Below are 19,264 nucleotides of genomic sequence, written 5' to 3' on the forward strand. Positions count from 1 at the left end.
AACATTGACTAAAACTTGTCCAGTAGCGCTGCAACTACTGGACATTGGGGGAGGTAATTGGCAACCATGGCTTTTTTACCATAACCTACACTAAATCCTTTTTGCGATCCTAATTGCTTATAATGAGAAAGAAGGAAGTGTCAATGAACTTTTATGAGGGTGATAGAATACAACAATGCTCAAAATGGCCGATATTAAGTCGAGTGGCCATACTTTAAATCCTCCACTTATTGTCGTTTGCCCAATGACGGCGCCACGAAAGAGGGTGGGGGAGGGGGGGGGGGGCGCTGGAGGACACGTGCCTCCAGTTTTCAACAAGATTGATTTCGTTCCGTCTAAAATAGACGAGAAAATGATAGAGTGTTAGGTTGGGGGGAAATATTTTGTGATGTAATGATTTGAACATCTTCTTTTACGTACCGCAAAATTAGTCAGGGACGTTTCCTATTGGTAAAATTGGCGTTTCCTGTTGGCAAAATGGCGTCTTCTGGATCAAGGAGGGCGTGGCCTAATTTTTAGTTGCTAGTCCTCCAACCCACAGCCTAGTGTCATTTACTTTAGGGTTATTAGCATTTCTCATTTATCCTATCTGCACAACTGTTTAACGAAAATACCGTGGCTCGTTTAAAGAGGACGGCCTTTCATATTGGGGCTTTAATACACTGCAGCAGAACTGAGCCTGTGTTTAGTAACATTCTTAACCTTGGATTGGACCGGATATTTCACTTAACTGATATGATTAATCCAAATGAATATTACAGCTTAATCAAATCACAGCAGTAAACGCTACGTACTTTAGTAGGCTTAAAATCGCTAGTCACAGTTGCAATTATACAAAGGTTGCAACGAGAGAAAATCGATGTAAATATGAAGGGTTCAGTAACAACTGTAATAAAAAGGAAAGAAGGTTATTTCAAAATACAAGCTGCATTGCATGGGTCGTATTTCTTCTATCCCATCACATTCTCTATCTTTGGGGGGTAATCAACAGGTACACCTAATAATTTTCTAGCTATGATTGTGAAAAATTTGATTGTGCTTTCCGGTATCAGTGAAGTTTGGTTTATATGCTGATCACGTTGGTTCAAGAGCATCATCATTATATAAGCATTACTGTAAAACTTGAAGATTAACATTTTAAGGGGAGCTGAGGTGCGAATAGCTCGGTTGTAAACGAAGTTGATAGATAATAAAATGAAAACTCCTGAAAGGACGCGTTTCTAACCGTATAAAGAGATTGGGTTGATGGTCAAAAAGCATAACCAGTCTCAGCAAATGCAAATATTTCGTTTACATAGCCCTAAGAAAAATGCAAGCCAAACATATATTACCTTAAAATCACACAATTTGTTTCAAAGAAAGCTCTTTTAATGATAAAGGCAAATCAAAGCACAATCACCCCAAACAGTTGCCGAGATATCCTGGGTACGTATTGGTTTGATGACGTTTTTCCTGGGCGAGGTCTCAGCCAATTTGTAACACTTTAAGCTGATTTTGTACAGTTAGATGTATTCCAGGATGCTTTTTCAGGCTACAGGAATGCCAGAACACATTTGGAGAGGGGGTAATAGATAAGTTGGCAAAATTTAGTGTTAGTTTTTCACCGTTATCTTTGATGCCACAACCCTAATATCATGCTTCAGTAAAAAGGTATAGGGGAAACCTACAGACCCCTTAGCCCCACGGCTCCAGCGTGCCTGGGTTATTTGGCCCAGACTAGAGAGTTCCTGAGACAAGCTTTTTACGGTGTATCTCGCTTTTTAAGTTTATCTTCCTTAAGTAGTGGCAGTTACATGGGGACTGTATTGGTTTTTTCTGTGCAATATTTACTGATTTTGGCAAACAAGGTTTAGAAGACTAGCGCCAAGTCTAAAAATATAACTGAAATTTGGTCCCATCAATTCTAACTAGAACCACAATGCAAATACAAACCTTAGAAAGTAAGTTTCGTTTCGTTTTAAGATCAGGGACTATTATAACCCTTCTCACGAACCCAAAGAGCGCTAAGGAAATGAACCAAGAACATAAAGAGTCGGTCCTAAAGACATTTTGCTTTTTGACCACGACACAAACAATAAATTCACGTTAAAAAACATAAAAGCACATCTAGAATGATTTTTTGTGGGGTCATGATCGCTCATGAAAATTAACTACGCGCTGTCTTTTTACATAGCCTTGCTGTAGTGAGAGTATTGTATAACAGAATATCAGCAATAATTTGCTTCTGGGCTCAAAGTAGAGCATCCGACAGAGAAAGAGGCAAATGGTGGATTCGTTTTCAATGATGAATAAAGCAAAGAAGAAAAAGGATCTCTTGTCGGTATCTGAACAACTACACGACTTTCTCTTAAACGGTGGTTAGCAATAATCCTCTTCGTGTTTCTATAAGATACTGTTATTATACATACAGGCATCAACGATCAAAGCTATAAGACGAAAAAGTAAGATACTGCTTTAGATTCATCTCATTGTGTTCCATCCTATTTGGCAAAGAAAGATTACAGAACCGTTACTTTAAATGATGAAAAACGTGCGATTTCCAGAGCATCCTTTGGGCTCCTCATAGAAACTTTAAATGTCAGATGGATGCACAATTGGAAAAGCACTAGCTTTATCTCAGGTCATTTGCTATCCAAAAGCCCACAGTAGATAAATTTCTAACGATGTATTATCCAAGATATGGTGTCAAAGATATTGCAATACAAATATTGTTCGTCAACTATGGCATCTGAAATTTACATATTAAGTTTACGTCAAGCCTCTGCTTCCTATGATTTATATACTAGATACATACGGTCATTCATCATTAAGACTATGGTATTCCGCAGGCTTTTAGACTATTGAGACCACTCTTCGAGTTCAGAAGTTCAGGAATCCAAGCTGCTGAAGTGTTGAGTTTGGTGGTTGTCCTATTGGTATGTAAGCAATACCATACGAAAGTGCTGAACGCAGCTAGCATTCCACATCGACGCATTGGCAGTTTTTTATGTAACTGACCTCTTCTAAAACGACAACCTTCTTTCCATCGCGTATGCAGTTGACAGCAATCACCTTCTTAACTTTCTCGGCAGGCAAGCATGCCTTACAGAATCTGACGTTGCTCTGTGGATATTGTGGAATATATAATGAGTTACAATAACCAATACAGTAATGGTTCACAACTTTTTTCGAGTCACATGTCGAATCTCCGACTTCCATTAAGAACTGCTTTGCTTTGCAGCTCATCCTGTCCTTCCTCCACTCGTTGCCAGGCATTAGTGTTGTCCCATTGCCATTTGTCTGCAGACTCTCTGGAGGTATCCGCAGGGCAAATATCTCTGTCCCGGTCCCATAGAACTGGGATACGAAGAGCAGGGCCAAGAGTGTGCATAGCCAATTACCCATGATCTGCAAATGAGAGATGTTGAGACAACTGTTGTTTATGTATAATTTCTTGAATACATTATAGAAGAATTCTTAAATCAAAAGTCTCCCTTTCAATCGCTAATTCTCTCCGCTAATCGCTTTCCTCACAACATCAAATCTTGTAATGTTCATATTACACACTTATTCATGATCTGATCTTCCATTATCTCCTTTATTACAAAATGTTAGATGGGTTTAAAACGAATTTCAAAGACAAAGACGATATTCTTTGAGCTTTGTGTTATGTCGTCTCTTATTTGATGAAATCTTGCTTGTCTTGTCAAGAGCAGTGTTTGATAATGTTGCTCTTTTGTCTCAAGGGAAGACGTTTCCCAGTAACCTTAAAATACATATGGAAAGGCCACATGTACGATGACGGACCTGACAAAGTTCCCACAGAAAACTGCCCATAATTGTTAGTTGTGGCAAACCCATCATTTATAACGTTTAAGAAAATGACCAAACCCATCATTTAAGGGATTTCTTTCCGATTACCATGAGCTGAAAACGTTTTAATTTCAATTTGCTCTCAGGAACTTGATCGAAGGGTTTGGTCCATTTGGGTCAAATGAGACAAGAAAAGTCTTTCATTTAATGAAGAAGACCGTTAAGAATTCACAATCAGTGAACACGCCCAGCCTAACGGAACATCTCAGGTCAAAGACTGAGACACACAAAGACTCTTGTGAATATATCGTTTCAAAGAATTTAGAGGAAGCTCTGTCTAGGTGAAAAAGCAACAAGGCGGTATTATAACACACTGTTGAACGGAAAGGGTGAGAAAACATAGCTTGAATACCCATGATAAACTTTAATCAGACGAAATTGCCATTTTTAAGGAGATTAAGCATTTTTTTTATTAAAGAGAGTTGTCTTAAACAAAGAAAGGTCCCCCAGAGATTGCCCAGCAATTCTAACAGAAACAATTATACTTTAACGGGATGCTATGCGTTCAAAATAAAACAGCAGAAATCTTTACATAGATGAGAATTTTGGAGACCTTATGTTCCCAAGTAATTATGATATAAATGATTAAAGTTTTTAGTACTGCAAAATTTGAAGGTGGCAAAAATGGCAGAAATATAGCATACTGACGCACTTTTCGCCAGACACTCTTCAAAGTATAAACGACGAATAATAACCGAAAGTAAGAAGAAAATTTATATCCAGGTGTGGATCGAAAGCGACATGAGAGGAAAAAAGACGCATTTGATTAGTAGCAAACCTAAGCAAAAATTATCTGACCCCAAAACTTGAGCTAAAACCTACCGGTCGTTGTTTAGTAAGCTTATAAATAAGATATGGTTTATTTGTCACTAATGTAGAGGCCAAAGCAAACATTTTTAACGATTATTTGATTCACAATGTTGTGCAGTAAATACCGGTAGCACGCACGATTCCTAGTTTCATATTCCGTGGTCTTGTGAGTTTACAAAACATAGAAATTGACAGGGAAACGGTCTTAAAACTCATTAGGTCTCTTGATACAAAAAAGGCACATGGCTGTGATGATATTTCTTCTTCAAAGATTAAGATATGTGACGAGTCAATAGTAGAGCCCCTATGCTTGATTTTTGAAAAATGCCTAGAATCTGTTGTTTACCCCTCTCAATGGAAAAAGGCAAGCATCATTCCTGTTCCTAAAAAGGGTGAAAGACAGAGCAAAGAAAACTATCGCCTAATTTCGCTGTTGCCAATTTTTGAAAAGATCTTCGAAAAACTTTTGTTTGATGCGATATACAGCCACCTAAGCGAAAATGGTCTTTTGTCTCAACATCAATCAGGTTTTCGGCCAGGCGATTCAACAATCAATCAGTTGTTGGCAATAACGAATAATATTTACCAAGACTTTTGAAGAGCTGCCTAGCAAAGAAATGCGTGCTGTTTTTCTGGATTTGTCGAGGGCTTTTGACAAAGTATGGCACGACGGTCTTCTCTATAAAATGGAAGGCAATGGAAATACCTGGAAATATTCTCCAGCTTTAAACGTTTTAAACTCTGAAGAGTATCAGACGAAAAGCTTTAATGTACTAAATTTTTGCTTTTTTCAAAGCCATTTTCAAGTTTAGTACCACCAAAAGATTATTTTCCAGCTTCTTCAAAGCCCTTTAAAGGACTGAAGATAGCGCGTAGTTTTAAATTGGAAAAATTCAAAGTAGGAATCGATCTCGGCAAGGGGTATCTCAAGGATCAGTCCTTGGCCCGCTGTTCTTTCTTATATACATAAATGATATAGTCAACAACATTACGTGTGGAGTTAAGCCTTATGCTGATGACACATCTCTGTTCTCAGCTGTTGATAATGCAAATATTACCGCTTGAGTGCTGAATCGCGATCTTGAAAAGAAAAAATTTGTGGGCGTGGCAGTGGAAAATGCAGTTTAATACTAATAAAACGGAAGAATTCATATTTTCCTGTAAAAGGTATAAAACGAACCATCCAAAACTTAGACTAGGAAGTTTGTAAGAAATGGTTAGACTAGGATGAAATAGTTTCTAAGAATGAGCATAAGCAGCTAGGACTGATTCTTTACTCGAAACTTGATTTCAAAAGTCATATAAGAGAGGCTATCCTAAAGGCACGAAGAGAAATAAATGTAGAGAAGCTCTTGAGCAAATCTATAAGCTTTACGTTCGAGCGCATTTGGATTGTGCCATTTCTTTTCTCTGTGCAAAGCCAAAGCACCAGAATATCTTTATTTGGAGATACCTCAGCAGCGAAACCTGATTTATAATCTAAGAAACCCACATAGTTATGAACAGCCTACTGGAAGAAAAATTTGGTACCCAAAATCGTATTTCCAAAATACCATATCTGAATGGAATCTTCTGGATAACAAAGTACGAAATTCTCCTTCGATTTCCAAGTTTAAAAAGAATCTGCTTGCTATCATAAGGCCAATTAACAACCCTACCTACAACAACCGTGACATTCTGGGTATTAGACTTCTAACCATGCTTAGGATTGAATTCAGCGCTTCGAATGGGCATAGATTTACACATTACTTTGCCTGATTAAGTCCAATGTGTGTCTGTGGCATTGGAAAGAGGACAAGGAGCATTTTCTCCTGCACTGCCCTCTATACAGCATGAAGCGCCAGGATCTCTTTGACCAGCCCTTAGGTATCGATGGATTCAATGTTGCCGATGTGAATGCAAAAGACCTTTGTCATTTACTCTTGTCTGGAGATCGGAATTTTGGTACAGTTGCAAGCAGAATTATATTAGAAGCAACAATTCCCTTCGTTAAGGCCTCTTTTATTTGTCTAATTTTTATTTTTGTATGCTCTTTTTTTCTTAGATGATGTAACTGTGGACTCGATGACCATGTGTCTTTCCTCGCCATGAATGTCACAGTTAATATAATTGCAGTTTAGTAGCTAGTTTTAGTTGTTCTTGATCGAGCAGCTGTTCCTTAGCAGGGGGGCTGTGCAGGCATTGCAAGATTGGATGTCACTAAAATTCGCTCTAATCCATCATAATCGTACCAAAAAAGCAAGCCAACTAAGTAGATAGAATTTATATTAAAGCTTTCCAAAAATATCATATGTCTACGTAAATTCTAAATCAAGTTTTATGGTTAATGATAATCTTTTCAACATGATGGCTATAGGTTTTTGTATCCTTGGTGAAAAAGAATATTCTATTAAAATGCAATTGGTAAATCAAAAATGAATGCAGTGACATTCCTAGAAAAATTAACTGCATTGAGAAATTTGAAAGTGAAAAATTGCGCTGAACCACCCATGGTGTTACATAAACTGATGTATGTTGTATCAAGCAATAACATATATATTTTTAAAGTGCTAAGTTTTAAAGTTGAAGGTATCGTCACGAACTACTGACGTACGTATGTCCCCAAACGCGAAAAACAAAATAGTACAACTTGAAAACCGTGGAAATGAAGGACTATACTCCTTTGGTTCCATGCCATCTATACAACTACCTGACAAAAAATTCCAAGAAATAAGATACGTGTCCTAAAATGATTCATTTCTACAACAAATGGAGAAGGGGACTTTCAAGATATTTTATAGAGTGTACCGGGCTATAAGTCCATGTTTAACTTTGTTATCATCCAAATTTCTACTCAAAGCTTTTCTTTAGTCTTTCACTCTTTTAACCTAATCATGCCGGAAACACTTTCATAGCTGTTTGTACCTGACAAAAGTCCTTTATTCGATTTTCAAATTAAAGTTGTAAAATATTTGTCAGATCTTTCATATATCAACACTTGTAAGGTGGCTTGTCAATCAATCCTCCCAAATAATGGACTGTAAAATCGGATGTCCATTCGACGCTTGAGGAAATATTCGCAAACTATACAGGAACCCTCAACAAGAAGGTTAACGAACTATGAATGTAAGCCCACGCTATTTAAATTGCTAAAAATACGACCAGAAAATATTAAAGATATCTTTCAAAAATATGATATCATATTTTAGAATACATTCCTTAAATTCTAGATAATCAACAAGCATTTACAAAAAATAACTCACACATTAAAAACTGTTTTCAAGGAGGATTTATAAGCAATTATGTTATTATAATTTTAGCCATTTTTATGGGACATTTGACTTTTCGTAAAAATTTTCACCCTTCTATGTCACATTTGATTACTTTGATGAATTTCTATGATTATTATCGTTATTAATTCGATTACTTTATAATCATTAAATAAGTGGTTTGCTTCTATGTTATTGACTTACTAGCTATGTACTGCAAATTAACTTATCAGATTGGAAATGTACCGACAAACGTAGAGGTGTATCTTATTTACCGGTCTAGCGACTACAATGCCTGCCAAAAGTCATGTAACACACTGACGTGAGTATTCAAGGTCAACTTCAACCATCCCCTCTACCCCAGGGAACGATATTGGCTTATTTTAAAGCAGCGTAGGAGATTAGGAAGTACCTACTCTTGATTCATTTTATGATATTTGTCAATACCAACAAGTTTCTTGGGGGTAAGGGGGTGAAAGTAATAACAAACCTGGGAGAAGAAATGAAAGATATAAGATACAACACAATTTGCTAGGTGTTCCAACAACATTTGGCAGGCAATGTATGCACAGGGCTGAAGCATCTCCTCTTCGCTTATAAACTTGTGCGTTCTAAAATCTTGTGAAGAAAGGTGTTCTAAGGATGCTTGCTTGGGATAGACAAATGTTTTTGAATCTTATGTCGTTGAAAATTTAATCCATTGCTTCACTACAACAATCCACCTTACCCTACTCCATCTACTATATCCAATTCCATCACACCGCATAAATCACTGCTAGTATTAACTCTGTATTGTGCATAAAAGCCTAGAGACTCGGACAGCAAGCTGCCAATAGTTAGTGCATGAAATTGTTTTTAAACTGCAAACTAATAAACAGAGGAACGATTATTGTCCTTTCCTTGGAACTAAAATGACATTTTGGTCTCATGACAGAATTAATTGCAGTAGTAAGCTGGTGCTCTCGTTTTCCGTAGAAATTAGAAAATTTTAAGCTAAATTGTATTGTCTGATGAGGAAACGAGTTGAAGGAACAGTCAACAAATTTTAGTGATTTTCCTGAAGGGTTTTGCGCCTACGAGTTCTTTGCTGGATGTAAAACAAGTCTAAATGAAGCACGAGGTTAATACTTCAATATGACCAAACAACTTAAGTCCGTTCCATTTACATTTTTGGGGACTGATTTTGCGATTTCCATAATGCAGCGGTTGCTTCTGCCTTACGGGAAATGATCACCTTTCACTTTATCTAGTCTCTTATAACTAAAGATGAGAAAAAAGTTCTTAAAAATAGGGTCCCTAGCGGTCCTATCTAATTCATGGTCTCGAGGGCAAAGGGGCTTGGGCAGATAAGTTTGTGAAACGTAATACGCTGAAGTTTCTGTCCAAAAAGGCTTCCAGATGTAAGAAATTTGTTGAAGATGTTTCTATGTTTCTTAGTCCCGTAAGACTTTAAGAATATTGTTTCTAACTTTTGCCGCATATAGCAAACTATTATTCTGAAGATCAACCTCAAAATATTCAGAAAGAAGGATATCCAGAATTGTATTGCTCCGAAAAACCTTACACAAAATCGTTTGTCATTGGTCTAATAGTTGCTAAAACATAGGTCAGCAAGAGTTCGAGTATGACGCAAATTGTAGTAAACTGAGTTGAATGCAGTTCCATTGGTATACTTAATGAATGTTAAACGTGCTTGTCTGTCCTCATATAAATGATCACAAAACCCTTAGAGAGTTTATAGACATTGCTTGCCTACAGGTACAAGGTTTAGCAAAGTTGTAATTCGCTAAGTAAATGCGTTCTGAATAAAAAAAGACAAGAAACCACCATCATATAAATGCATTACCTCCTAAAAAGCCAATTGAAGAAAGAAATAAATAGGAATATTTGAATGAAAATCTATAGAAAAGAAAGGCTTTATTTTTGGCTAAATGAATGTCAAAATTATGAAAGAATCATACGAAGAACTGAACTGTTTGTAGCTAACGCGTCCATCAAACTATTTGCCCATGTCAAATGTATATATAAAGTGAAATTTTGATTGAATAACACTGGAAATTCAATGTGAATGGTAAAGAAAGTGGCACTGCTATAAAAACGGTCTTTTTGAATATTACTAAGGAGCTCTCAACCAATCAATAACCAAACCAATTGTTGCTATATTGGTATTTAATAGGTATTTTGTGTACAAGTATAGGTATGCACATAAACGCTTCTCAAGGTTGGGATGCCCATAGACGCTCTTGCGCAAGGGACAAATCATTAATTTTCGACAAGTTCTACTTCATTTTGCCGATCAAGATAGATGCATCAATACGGTCGTAAAGATTGTAATCCTATGATGGTGATAGCAAGTAGTTTGAAAACGACGACAAAATGGCCCCATGTTATGAAGTGAGGTAACCAAAGGTGCTTTGTTACTTCATAGCGGAGAACAAAACATTGCATTGGCCTAGTACATGTTGCCAGGTGATAAATTTCAAAAAGCAATTTCGCTCTACTAGGACATCGTGGGAAGCTTTTTTGAGTCGCATTTGATGGCATGAAGGCTATGTTTGCTTAGAAACAATAGGGGCAAATAGGCAATGGAAGAGTCTGTGGCAATCTATAAAGTAAAAATCAACAGTTTAGGACTGTAGTTATCCGATTTTGGAGCATATAGACCTTATGGCTGTTAATTTATGCTGAACAGCAGACCTTACCTCAATTTATCTGATAATCACAACATTGTTTTCCAGCGACTGCTCTGAAGTTTGTGATGGTCGTAGGTTTGATGTCGATTGGCAAGACGAACGTTTTACTTGATGATAGAATTCCCCTACTCGTACACTGATTAAATGGTAATGTCATTTAAGTCGCTTTTTGTTTTAACTACCAAAGACTGCTTTGAAATGTCAAGTCGCCAATGAACAAACAAATCAAATTATGTTTGAAGAGCATCAGAACCTCCTAAGTCCTATTCAACATTAAACAATTTGAAAACAACACATGTATTCCAATAGGATTTCAGAATTTTGACAAAGAGGCTTCAACTAGCTTTTGGTTGAGCGGGGTTGAGCTCGGAGAGATCAGAAAGTTTAACTTATAGTGGCTTCAGTTCAGTTAGATTCATCCAATCATGAATTCCCACAAGCGTATTTGTCCGTTAGTTGATCAGTTACCTCTATCCTATTTCTTAAAACGAATTTCAGGATTGCAGAATAGATAGTGGGCCTTTGTTTTTCTCCTTTCTTTTTAGGATTAGTTGAATTGCAGATAACCTCTAGCAAATGTTGTGAAAAAAGAAATTTCTGTAACTATACGAAGGGCGACAGCACTAATACAAAGATTAAAGAAAAGCTAAAAGGAAAGTTGAACTGTTTACCGATGGGATAAAAGGAGAGAAAGTACAGACGAGAAAAAAATGGTATGAATGGAGAAATGACCTGAGCTGTTGCAGACAAAGAGAAAGGTTGAATGCAAAGAAAATGATACATGTTTGGTTGCGAAAGAGACTACCCGAATGAATGAGGGACTTGGAGAAATTCAGTAGTCGATTCTAATTGGAAAAAGACGAGTAAATTCTCACCATTTTCAAAAACTAAGAAATTGTCATGTGTCACGGCATTTGCAGGTCCGTCGCTTTGGGTAGAAGGGGTGCCCCCCCAAAAGTGGATACACGGTGGTACGTAAGGGTTTTGAAAAAGATGATGTCCTTTTGCTCTTGGTGTTTATTTACCTTCCTGATATTTCATCTTGGTCGTATTTCATCTAGGTAGTATTTCGTCTAGCTGGTTTTATGTTGCTCTTATTTCAACTTTGTCCATCTTTAAAGTTTATAAATTTTGGAACTTTATTGGAAGCTAGAATGTTCCTTTTCCTAAGAAGGTAGCAAAATATGTGGGTTATCGTATTATAACAGAAATAGAAGAGAATTGGAAAATAAAGGACAAATAGTAAGAAGAAAGAAAGAAGAAAGAATAATGAAAGAAAAAAGAAAGAAGACCTTTCTTCGGACGAGAAGAAAGAAGACCGATGCACGGACAATTCATAATATCAACATTAAGGCGGTTTAGCTCAAAGCGGTGTTGCAATGTTCGAATGTGGCATATACTTATATCTCTAGCATCGTACGTCTGTAGAATATTTCACAATTTCAAACGGAACACCTGTTTCAAACGCTTATTAGCCAATATAATAAATGAGATCTCATAAGCTACAGCGAAAGTCTGGCACACAGAAGAAGAAACTAACAAGAACAGCACCGCTCCAGTATTTCAGGTTGATTTCCAGGAAACCAGTTGACATCAACTTCACCTAGAGGAGTACATAATTTCAAAGGTTCATAGTTTCTATCGACAGAAAGTTTTAAACCTGTTTTTTATATTGATTCAACGATAGCACCTTCATTGAATATTTTGTCAGAGCAACTGTTGTCTAAAAAGTGTCCCGGTTTCAGTACTTCTCCGTGGTTCTCTTTGATTGTTGTACATGAATAGCCTGAAAATTTATATTTGTTTGGTTGGGTGGTTGATATTGCAATGTTAACGCTTCAAGGAAAGTTTATTCCCTGTGCTTTCAAACTAAATGAATGGAATTAAGCAATTGTCCATTAACTGAACGCATGCCAAGAATGACGTATAAAAACAAATAAAACACAAGACACTTTTGATCAAGCAAGTTTGCATTAAACTAATGCAAGATACAAAAGTTCTTTGTTTTATATTATTCTATTCGCAAACTGATTCAGTGTAGAAATCTTAACCTCATTTTCTGAGAAACATCACATCTGAATAAGTTACAGATCAACCATATTACGGTTTTAGAAATCTCCTCTTAGTAAAGATTAGGCTTAGATCATGTCACGCAAAGTGAAACAGAACGACAAAGAAACTTGTATTCAACACATTGTAAAATGAATATCAATGAAAATGTAGGAAATGCGTTTAATCGAATATACAGTTAAAAATTGAACTTGAAAAATAGGAATCTAACTACTGGAATTTTCAATACAAATACTGTTAAGAAGAAAAGCATTCGAAAATTAACAACTTTAAGCAAATTTTCCAGAAAAATCCACAACTAGCAAAATACATTTATCGGATAAGCAAAAAGATCTACAATACACAAAATATTGTTACTTTGGTTAGAGCTAGGGATGATGAAAAAACTGAATCTCAAAATCATATTTTGAACCATTAATTTACTAATTTAAGTTTACTTTCAAAAAAAGATTTTTTTTAATGTTTCGCTTGAGTCAATTTAGCCTTTTTTGCACTCAGGAAACATAAATATCTGAATCAAATGGTAACGTTATCAATTGGGTGACCATACTAGCATTTGGTTTATAAAACCAACTTTAATGCACCTGTTCTGTTTCAATTTAGAACCATTTAAGTGAAAAAGCAAATAAAATCCAATAATTTTAAAAAATAGCTGCTGATCTAAAAGTTTTCTTTAGACTTTCAATTTTCCTTGAAAACTATTTTTAAAAAGCTCATGATTGAAAAGCAGAGACTTGTCATCACATTCCTTGAAAGACAGTTATCCCAAATTTAAAATGTACATTGGTAGCTTTGAAGATTCAAGTCAATTACAATCAGACAGATGTACCTGCTGATGAAGGTAGACTAGAGCTGTAATGAAAAACTTCCCCATCTTCTTTTTCTTCCTCTATCTGTGGGTTCCATACAGGCCAACTGCGTCTCTTGTCTTTTAACTGACCCACACCTACAGTGGCCCTTCTTCTCTTATTTCGTTTTTCATATGTGGTATGAAATGAGTCACTAAGTTGTCTTAGCTTGCTTGCAACACTACTGGCTTCTAATGTCAATGGTGCTGAACGTGATCTTCGTCTAAGCGGCTCTTCAATACTTAGTTCATCCATTTTTCTAGACAACACAGACAAATCCATTGATGATGTTGTCTGATGTGCTTTTTCTTCATTGACAGGGCTTGGATTTCGATGGTTCCTTACAATTGGTATGTCCAATGGCTTTGACTTTTTCTTATCACCCATTTTGCTTCCTGAGAAAATTTTAGTCAGGAACAAGTAAGAAAACAACAACAATATTGTAGTAAAACTGATAAAATAACCATATTATAGAATTATAATGAGACCCATCAATGAAAGAGAGGGCAAATGGAATGATCATCTAAGGCCTAGTGGCAATAAATGACAATTTTTGAGTCTTAAGCTTTTTTGCAGCAAATTTTGTAATTTCCAATCAGAAGGAAGCACACTAGTTTCCCTTTTGTTTAGTCTCAAAAGGCAATATTTCCAAATTCAAAGTTAAAACCACTTCTATGTGGTTTACAACAACTCAGTTAAAAGTCAGAATCCTATCAAGCAATGTATTACCATGAGCTATGAAACAATAGATTGCCATTGGTTAAAATCCATAGGAATTTTACTTTCACACTGGTAAACCTTACTCTATTCTAGAATATGCAAAGGAACTTAAACGAGACGGCCATGGAAAGGAAACTCCTTAAAAGATTATAATGCAATAGTTGGCTTGTCCACAGTACACTATTCTGCGATCTATAAGACATTGGTCTACATATATTTTACATGATTTTATGATTTACAAAAAGCTTAACCATTATCTTGAAATTAATATAGTTATGTGGCTGCCCTGAAAGTCCACCCTAATTTCTGACCTTATCAATAAGCTGAAAGATTAACTTGCCACAGACTAATAATTGTACAAATGCTTGTACAAGTACACACAATTTGTCTAGCAATAACAAGAAAAGTGTTGAAATACCTGAATACTACAATTGTTTAAGAATTAAGAATTGGTAGGATTGTGTCAATGTGCATGCGGATAAAAGAAAAAGTTGTTAATAAATGATCTGCCCCTCAAAGGTATATGTTATGTTCGGAAATAGAAAGATAGAGTAATTGTGAGTGGTCTCTTTCAGCAAGAGGAAATAGAAAGAAAGGGACAGATAGACAATAGGATATGCAAACTCGTGCAATTACAGTAATGATTTTGGGTAAAAAAGACTCACAACTTTATCCTTTGAAATTCTATTTGACCTTTCAATTGATACCAAGAAAGATATTAAGAAAAAGCATGATTGTAAATTAAAAGAATAAAATTTGATTCAGAAAAGTGCCTGCAGAAATTTGGAGCATGAACTTTTGTGCCTGTGAGTGCTGCTCATGTGCTCGCTTAGATTAATGAGGTCTGATGCAAGAAGAAAGATAAGTAGGATAGTAATGATAAGTATACCAATGTTAAGGATACTAATGATAAGTAACAAATTTTGAATTGTATTTGCTTCTACCGAGCATCAAAAGGTAGTTTTTGGACAATGAGGAGCTGTGATGAAAAAAACCACAAAAGTCACATAAATGATGTGAGTCAATAAGAAACAAATATAAACTTTATCAAAAAGTTTTGCAACACTATGTAAGATACATTTTATATCTATAGGACTACAAATCTCTAGATGTTCCATTGGTAGTCAACCTTGGAATCTTAAACATTTTCATCTATAAATCATCTTATCAATATCACATTTTTGTAAATCTAAGTTTTTAAAAAGAAAACAGCCTATTTTCCCTAAGATAGAGATGTTGAAATTACATGATTTGTTTCCATTAAAACTTCAATATTGTCTATAAAAGCATCAATAGGATTTTACCTATCTGTTTTCACAGATATCATACTATAAATAAATTAATTTCATAGGCCTAAAAGAATAACCTTCTTTAACTCAGAAAAACATTCTTGAATACTGCATAAAACCTGTTTGTTTTACTGGTGTTGAACCCTGGAAAAGTGTTTATACTGCCATCCAAGAATCTGTATCCTTTGTTTGCTTTTATCTGCTTGTTTACAGGTTATTCTGCTTGCAAAAAGCATTGACTCTAGCCTCAAGATTTTTCACACTCTTTCTAATTTCTCACTAATGGAAATCTCTGTGAAATGTTGAAATATCTTTGTGCATGAAATATCTTTAACTGCTTGATTAGCTTTGCCACTAAGAGAGTTCCTTTTTTAAATTATTCCCCATATGCATTGATAATTTGTGTTCAACATATAATTGTGATAATAATTGCTTGTTATTTAATTCTTTGTAGTATTATAGTAGTTTATGGAAATGTATGTTGTTGAATTAAAAAAGTAATGATTCTGAACCTGAACCATCACATGCAAACAAGTTTTGAGAAATGGCAAACGCTCTGTCACGCATTTTCACGCAATGCTCAGAATAACTTAAAAATAAAAAGACAGATCAATATGTATACATAAAGTATGCACATTTATATCTTTTTGCTCGATTTCTTTCTAGAGTTTTCTTTGCCCTAGCAAAGAACGTTCAACTATACGCGTTGGGTAGGGCAACCCCAAGGAGGGGCCGTGCAACGCCTGAAACAATATATCATATCTCTAAAATTCAAAAAACCAATTGAAGAAAAATGAGTAAAATAGCTCACCCTGGCAATTAAACTACTTTAGACAATCTTTAATGTTTCAATTTGATAAAAATTTCTCCTAGATCGATCTTCAACAGTACCCCAACTTTCATTGTCGCTTGTTCTGGTTAATAATTTGTTTTGGTGTGCCTCTGTTCTATTTCGACTAGTTTCATTGCGAGGTTTTGATATTCAACTAACAAATTTAGGAGAGAGTAAGCTTTCGTTTTGTTTGTGGATTTGAACCCTTTTTTAATTTGATGTTAAGGCTAAAATTTGTGACTGTATCTTATTGGAAAATCGCATGTACATTCTCAGTTTTTTTAGGAAAATAAAAACCTTGATTAACCGTAGATGATGACGTAACATCCTGACGGAAATGAGGCTCTTTGTTGCCATTAATGACGCTGTCGTGGTTGTGGTTGTAGTGAATGCTGGCCTAACTGGTTACGTTTAACTGTGGTTTCAAGTTTTTGAAAATTTCGAAAATGTCAAGTGAAGAGCCGAAAGAAACTTTAGCAGGGCATCCTCCAGCAGGTATTTAGTGTAGTTAGAAGCAATATTTTTCTCAATTATATGCTTTTTGTGGGAAGTAATGGCACGAAATTCCAAATGATTGAATTTTTTCAGTTCTAGAACAATAAAACCACGTTGCAGAATTCGCTTATAATTCATTTTAATTTATCATGCGATTTTTTCTGTTAGGTTAGAGCTTGGGGCTCTTTTATCAATCCCTTCTAACATATATACGCACAATGCTAGCGTATCAATAATGCCGTTAATGATATTAAAAGGATATTAACAAACTCGCAAATTTGTGTGCTAAATCTTGGCCTAACCCCAAAAGATACTTTCAAAAGATATATTTGGTTTGCAGCTAACATTATTTCCAAATGGGTATAAAAACAGTGCCAATTATAAATAAGTCTTTATTAAGTCGTGATTATAAAGAAAAGTTCATAAAACTTTATAGTTCTTTCATTTATTATAGTTTTACGTTTTCTTGTTAAAGTCAAATTTACTAATCATTTTTCAATAGTAAAAGTTGGAGGTATGAGGGTTGGACAACATCACACCCATCACCCAGAATTAAAGACAGCAGAAAGAGCAAAACAGGAGGAAGAGTTCCAAACTGAAAAGTGTGTATTTTTTTCAAATTATTTTTATTTAGGCCTGGGTTCAAAACGAAATTTTTGTTTTTAGAAATTCTGTAATCAAATGTAACAATCATAAATTTCAGTCACAGAATGAGACTTCTAGCATCAATGGTCAAATCCCGTGAAAGCACCATGGAATGTCCCTGTCAAATTTTGGTAGTATAATGTGGTGAATATTATTACATCATTATTACAGAAAGTCTCTGAATTTTTCCACAACGTTTCTTTATTGATAGAAGGTACCACAAAATATGTACATTTGGGTAAATTAGAGTAGGGCAAGCAGATAAATTTTTCCACCCAATTTGGACCAAAAGTGTGCTCATTACCCAGCAAGAGTCAATAAATAATATAAAAATGATTTGTAAGCTGTCACAGCTAGGTGCAACCTCAGTAACTGTCCTAGAGGCAAGATAAAAATTTTTTGAAACTTGCTAAATCAGTCCCAAGCCTCCTTCCCCTGCATCATAAGTTTCTTAAAGCACAAATAACCCCAGGTAATAGGTGTAACCAATTTATTTGTTTCATGAAGTTATTTGCAAATGTGGTAGGGGTAAATGAGAACATATCAAGATTGGCTACTAAAAATGCCTTTGTTCCAAGAGAAAGAGGTTGGTGTTTTAAAAGGGGAAGGAAAGGGGTTTCTCTTTATTGGTATTTCAAACAGTCTAACCAGAAATTTCTTTTTCTGCTAGGCCAGATGAGGGTGCAGTTGTTGTAGGTGGAGCAGTGAGTAAAGGTAACAAGGATTTCTCTCCAGAAGCTGCAAGTGTTGCTCATCAAAAGCCTTTACCAACACTTCAGAAGACAAGCAAGGGGCCCAAGTCTCAAATTAGTCAACCAAGAAAATTTAATAATTAATTTGCTGCTTGCAAAACATTCTTATATTGATCAGAGAATGAAGAATAAAAAGTAATAAAACTGCTTTCATTCAGTAGCTTTGTGTTGCATTCCATTCAGAATTTTGAGCAATTTTTTTTAATTGATTTTATTAATTTTTGCTGTAAGTGCTTTACACATTCTTAGATAAATTCACAAAACAAAGGATATAATTCACACATCCACTCTTTGAAATTGCCAGTATTAATGATTCTTTGCAGAACATAGGATAAATAAGCTTGCTTACATATATCACACATCCACAACACCAATTTTATTTGGAGTTTTTCAACATTTCAACCTGATTTGGTAGATTTGCTTGAAAATCATGCCATTCAAATACAGTGATGATTGTTTCAAGGTTACATCTTGTATTCATTTATTCACCATACACATCAACACTTTTAAATAGGGGCTTCTATGTGTTAGCTTTTTATTAATTTCAAGATTTGAGTACTGTAGAGCTTTTGGTATTACTATACTTCCTGTTGCTATTCATTATATTTGATTTATCTTGTTGTCATTTATTTCTTACACCTTGATGTAACCAGAAAACCATTAGTTGCTCTTAGAAATAACCTGTGATACAATTTACAGTATTATTACAGAGGCACGCTTCAGTTGTTTGCATTCCAATAGCCTGTCTTCAGTCAGGCTCAAAACAGAAGAACTGGCAACAAAATTTTTGTGTATTGGGATTTGTATCAGACAGTTTGTAAAGAATAAGGATTTTAAGTGACCTCTTAATTCTTTAATGACCTTTAAGGTTGTAAGAATGATACAAAACAATAAACACTTGTTTATGAAAAAAAAGAAGAAAACCACTGAAATTCTGTTTGCAATCCTGGGTATTAATGTCAGTTATTACCAGACAAAATTTCAGCTATTTGCACACCAAATGGCTCTTC

General features: G+C 35.3%; 2 protein-coding genes across 3 annotated transcripts; one reads left to right on the top strand and one right to left on the bottom strand.

Annotated features, from left to right (window-relative positions):
- Positions 1-1,355: 1,355 nt before the first annotated feature.
- LOC135681736 (gremlin-1-like) lies at positions 1,356-16,497 on the bottom strand. 2 transcript variants are annotated; one of them, XM_089111902.1, is made up of 3 exons: positions 16,342-16,497; positions 10,613-13,916; positions 1,356-3,387 (listed from the first exon to the last, which is right to left on the bottom strand). In XM_089111902.1, the coding sequence occupies exon 3, from the start codon at positions 3,382-3,384 to the stop codon at positions 2,953-2,955; it is 432 nt and encodes a 143-aa protein (XP_088968028.1). In that variant the 5' UTR covers positions 3,385-3,387; positions 10,613-13,916; positions 16,342-16,497; the 3' UTR covers positions 1,356-2,952. The 2 variants fall into 2 exon arrangements, with proteins under 2 accessions (XP_088968028.1, XP_088968029.1); XM_089111903.1 differs by lacking the exon at positions 10,613-13,916 and having other exon boundaries at positions 16,342-16,470.
- A 200-nt stretch (positions 16,498-16,697) lies between these two features.
- Positions 16,698-18,868, top strand: LOC135681734 (death-associated protein 1 homolog). Its single transcript, XM_065196333.1, has 3 exons — positions 16,698-16,857; positions 17,360-17,459; positions 18,173-18,868. The coding sequence occupies exons 1-3, from the start codon at positions 16,809-16,811 to the stop codon at positions 18,336-18,338; spliced, it is 315 nt and encodes a 104-aa protein (XP_065052405.1). The 5' UTR covers positions 16,698-16,808; the 3' UTR covers positions 18,339-18,868.
- Positions 18,869-19,264: the final 396 nt, after the last annotated feature.

The sequence above is a fragment of the Rhopilema esculentum genome, chromosome 12 (assembly GCF_057945365.1).
Source record: "Rhopilema esculentum isolate cy_ngs chromosome 12, ASM5794536v1, whole genome shotgun sequence".
NCBI classification, from domain to species: Eukaryota; Metazoa; Cnidaria; class Scyphozoa; order Rhizostomeae; family Rhizostomatidae; genus Rhopilema; species Rhopilema esculentum.

Bases quoted from the DNA above. Each gene is read 5' to 3' on its own strand.
- LOC135681734 (XM_065196333.1), top strand. From the start codon at position 16,809: ATGTCAAGTGAAGAGCCGAAAGAAACTTTAGCAGGGCATCCTCCAGCA. The intron at 16,858-17,359 runs GTATTTAGTGTA...ATTTTTCAATAG, and splicing joins AGCAGGGCATCCTCCAGCAG to TAAAAGTTGGAGGTATGAGG. The intron at 17,460-18,172 runs GTGTGTATTTTT...TTTTTCTGCTAG, and splicing joins GAAGAGTTCCAAACTGAAAA to GCCAGATGAGGGTGCAGTTG.
- LOC135681736 (XM_089111902.1), bottom strand. From the start codon at position 3,384: ATGGGTAATTGGCTATGCACACTCTTGGCCCTGCTCTTCGTATCCCAG.